Source organism: Maylandia zebra, linkage group LG10 (genome assembly GCF_041146795.1).
Source record: "Maylandia zebra isolate NMK-2024a linkage group LG10, Mzebra_GT3a, whole genome shotgun sequence".
Classification (NCBI taxonomy): Eukaryota; Metazoa; Chordata; class Actinopteri; order Cichliformes; family Cichlidae; genus Maylandia; species Maylandia zebra.
In genome coordinates this window covers 17,047,275-17,051,514 of record NC_135176.1, presented here as the reverse complement: position 1 = coordinate 17,051,514, position 4,240 = coordinate 17,047,275, and the positions used below count along the sequence as shown (strand labels likewise).

The 4,240-nt window shown below is 42.4% G+C and overlaps 1 protein-coding gene across 1 annotated transcript; it reads left to right on the top strand.

Moving 5' to 3' along the window:
* Positions 1 to 297: 297 nt before the first annotated feature.
* On the top strand, positions 298 to 2,806 carry cfap298 (cilia and flagella associated protein 298). Its single transcript, XM_004550068.4, has 8 exons — positions 298 to 456; positions 694 to 864; positions 1,049 to 1,216; positions 1,437 to 1,504; positions 1,597 to 1,755; positions 1,937 to 2,068; positions 2,165 to 2,260; positions 2,337 to 2,806. The coding sequence occupies exons 2-8, from the start codon at positions 726 to 728 to the stop codon at positions 2,445 to 2,447; spliced, it is 873 nt and encodes a 290-aa protein (XP_004550125.1). The 5' UTR covers positions 298 to 456; positions 694 to 725; the 3' UTR covers positions 2,448 to 2,806.
* Positions 2,807 to 4,240: the final 1,434 nt, after the last annotated feature.

Genomic DNA, 4,240 nt, shown 5'->3' with positions numbered 1-4,240 from the left:
GTACTTGTTGGTTTTTGACTGCATAAAAATGCCCCTTATTCCTGGATAGTCTTTTGAAATTTTAGAAACATACAGTACATTGTTATGCCATAATATTTATTTTAAATTAAGGACTTTTAAAAGATCCTAATTATTTCCTTAAGATGCCATCATGAGTAACGAGGAAATTAAAGGATTTTAACGTGACGAGCATGGCAAACAAGGTGAGCGCTTCTAGCCGGTTTCTCTTTGCACAGTGAAAATGGAGCACAGTGTTGCCGCTGTGCTCCATTAGGGGGCAGTGTCACAGCTTTTATAGCACGAAGTGTCCTCCAAATTACAGTCGAAGAAAGCAGCCGGGCTGACCAATCGTAATTGGGAAGTAATGCCACCGGTTGTAAACAGTGTGAGCTGTTTAGTGTGAGCGCAAGTTAAACTGGAGGGACCGAACACAGTGCTTCACGTTTTACTGCATAGGTACGTGTCACCGCTGTAGGTCACTGTGAGAAAATAACAACAGACAGTATCACTGTGAGCAGCCATAACAGTTAGCTTCCATAGAGCTAACGTTAGCTACGTGTGTTCTGGAAGCATCCGCGACAGGCACGGCTGTCGCTATGGTTACGCACTGTTGTCCTACTGAGGGAAAGTGGTTGGTGGTGTTCAAGTTTCATTCAGGCCCCAACTTTCTTCTCTTTCAAACCTATCTTTCAGGAAGGTGGGGTAAGCAGGTGTTGCTTAGCGAAATGGTGCAACTTCACGTGAAGCGTGGAGACGAAAGCCTTTTTCTTTTTAACACCACCGTGGACACCCCTCTGGAAACTCTGATCCAGCAAATTACTGCCATTTACAACGGAAGGCTCAAAGTGGAGAGACTATGTTCAGGTGAAAACACACCCTCGGTGCTGCCACGACTCAAACCTGCACCTCACTACTGTTGAAACTTAACATCAGTGCTGGTGCACTCTATTTTGACCAGTTTCGTGTCTCTGAGTTCCCCAAATAGCATAATTCAACCCTGTAAGTGGGCCTCTGACAAAGATCTGCTTGTTCCTCTGTGTGCCCTCAGAGATTCCCGAGCTTGCAGACCATGGCATCTCACTGCCACCCAACATGCAGGGGCTGACAGAGGAGCAGATTGAGGAGCTAAACCTGAGGGATGAATGGGGAGAAAAGTGCATCCCCAGTGGAGGCTCTGTGTTTAGAAAGGATGAGATTGGGAGGAGGAATGGACAAGGTGAGACTGTAACATCCGTTTGGGTTTGCATGATTTAATATAGCTCTGTAGTTAAAGCCTGGTTTCCTGACTTTGTGCAATTATATGAAATGATATCTGATAGCACGTAACAGCTGTAGATAATACTACACAAATTTCCTTTACAAAGATGACAATTTTGCAAGCAATCCTTTTTATTTGCAAGAATGCATGTTTAAACCATCCCTTTGCCTTCTACTAGCGCCTAATGATAAAATGAAAGAGGTGCTGATGAGAACGGTGGAGGCTGCAACGGCGCTCATCTCCAAAGTGAGTTATTTGCTTTAACGGTTGATCGTTACTTTTTGCTTTGTTCAAAAAGGGCGTCACAAACAAATTACGTCATTCTCTTTATCATGCAGAAACAAGTTCAAGCCAATGTTTGTGTCACTGTGGAAATGATAAAGGAAGCACTGGATCAGCTAAGGGGGGCGGTCATGATCGTGTACCCCATGGGGCTGCCTCCTCACGACCCAATCAGGATGGAATTAGAGGACAAGGAAGATCTTTCAGAAACACAGGTGAAACAGCTGAAATGGAGGCTGATGGCCACATAAAATTAGGAATTTTTATCTTCCATTTATGGTATGATCATTGGAGGTGTTATTTTAAAAAGGTGTCTTATTTTTAAATTAATTTGAAGCTCATGAAATTGCCTTCGCCCTCTCTCACCTGTTTCTGCTACTTTTCTCTTCATCTCAGGCGTCTCTGCAGGTGATCACAGACGACGAATGCCAGCTGTGGTGGGCTGCCAAAGAGATGCAGAGGGGCAAAAAACTGCAGGACTACATTGGCAGAAATGAAAAGACAAAGCTAGTGGTTAAAATCCAAAAGGTGAGAGCCATTTCAATCTAAAGTATGTTTGAGGCCCGTGACCTTCATCATATGTTTTTGAGGGTTTTTTTTAAACCCTTTTACTATTCACTTTAGAAAGGACAGGGGGCGCCAGCGAGAGAACCTGTAATCACCGATGACCAGCAGAAACAGATGATGATGCACTATTACAGAAGGCAGGAAGAGCTCAAGGTGAGGAAATGTGTCACATGTTATAAACATTTGGCTTTGAACAAACATTCTAATCTTTTCTTTGTCACATTTTTAGAAACTGGAGGAGGCGGATGATGATCGCTACCTGGACTCAGAGTGGTCAGACAGGCAGGCCCTCAAAAGACAGTTTCAGGGTCTCACTAATATCAAATGGGGGCCGAGATGAAGACCAGCAACACTCTACAAACCCAACTCGGAGCCACTTCTGTGATCTGGAGTTCAACAGCTCTGTATTCAGCTGGACAAGTTGCCTTTTCAAAATCTTAAAATGAGCTTCCTCTTGGTCTCATGTGACATCATCCAGATAGTACTAATGATTCAGCCTGTGTGCTCTTATATCTTGGAGTTTCTCCTCCTCTGTAACCGTCCTGAAGTTCAGATCCTGACATAATGTGAAACTGAGGCTGGTGTTTGATTTATTTAAATATAAATTTGCTCCCAGTGTTCCTTTATCAGTTTCACCATGTTGTTTTTTATTGAGTCTGTACGAAAAAAATAAAGTTTATTCTGTGTTTTATATTTTGATCACGTGAACACAAAAATTGATCAATATCAGTAGTTTTACATCCCTGGGAGTGCAAGGACAAGGATGCTACACCTTTCCTCTCTTTGTCTTCTCGGTAATGAGACAAACAAACGCCTGTGAAAGTTGCTCGCAGTCAGGAAGTTTCCACACAGTTCAGGTCATCCCAGCAGGACTGAGAAAGGTGTAGAGTTCAGACTGAGTTGTCATCCCCTTGAACTTTTGACGGAGACGAAGCAGTTATCCAGAGAGTTCTATCAAGTTTCACAAAATGCCTCCAAAAAGTCTGAAATTCTCTTAAAGTTTTTTCTTTTTTGATTGGTCAAAGCTTTACTCTAGAAGATTATATAAACCTCATCACCAAAGGTGCTGTCACTTGCTTTGTATTAAGTCCGCAGTGGATGATCCAATCAAAGAATATCTAATAGGAGGCGATAAGGAAATATCTGTCATAAAATTATCACTAGTCTCAGGGAATACCTTACACTTGAACATTAGTTATTTTTCCTTGGAATGTTATCCCCCTCCTGATTCTTGTTTTTGTAATACATCAAATGGTCTTTACATGCATTTGTATTTCTTAGTTTAGTGATCTCTTTAGATTACAGGATCTGTTCCCTGACATGTTCTTCGGTTTATATCACAAACACAGCCGCTATGAGACTGCTTGATCAGGAATTAGTGCAGTAATACACCCTCTGGCCGCTTAATTAGCTACACCTGTTCAAGAGATGCAAATATCTAATCAGTCACTCACATGACAGCAAGTAATGAATAGCCAGACTTCTTCCAGCTGATAGGAAACAGTAGCTCAAATAAGCATCTTTGAAGGAGAGGGCCACACTGCTGCTCCTGTCAGCTACGAGCACGAAACTGAGGTTACAATTCACACAGGGTCACCGAAATTGGACTGTAAAGACTGTAAAATCACGGTCAGCTGTGACGTTTGGATTGAAGGTGAGAATTTGGTGTAAACATCTTTAAAGTATAAATCCATCATGCATTGTATTAACAGTGATGGTGTAATGATGTGAGGAATATTTCCTTGGCACGGCTGGTGCAAATATTGTAGCTGACCATGTCCGTCCCTGTATGACCACAGTGTACCCATCTTCCCATGGCTGCTTAACGAGCCGTGCCACAAAGCTCAAGTCATCTCACACTGGATCTTGAACTTGACAGTGAGTTTACAGCACTCAAATGACCTCCCTAGTCACGGGATATTAGTCCAATAGATGTCGTGGAACGAAGATTCCACATGGATATGGAGCTGACAAATCTGTAGTGACTGTGTGATGCTATCATGTCAATATGAACCAAATATGGATCAAAATGTCAGCATCTGTGCTGAAGAATTAATGACGTTTTAAATGCAAAAAGGGGACCAACCTGGTACTAGCCTGTGAACCTGATAAAGTTGTTGGTGAATGCTTTTT

Bases quoted from the DNA above. Each gene is read 5' to 3' on its own strand.
- cfap298 (XM_004550068.4), top strand. From the start codon at position 726: ATGGTGCAACTTCACGTGAAGCGTGGAGACGAAAGCCTTTTTCTTTTT. The intron at 1,505-1,596 runs GTGAGTTATTTG...TTTATCATGCAG, and splicing joins CAACGGCGCTCATCTCCAAA to AAACAAGTTCAAGCCAATGT. The intron at 2,261-2,336 runs GTGAGGAAATGT...TCACATTTTTAG, and splicing joins GAAGGCAGGAAGAGCTCAAG to AAACTGGAGGAGGCGGATGA.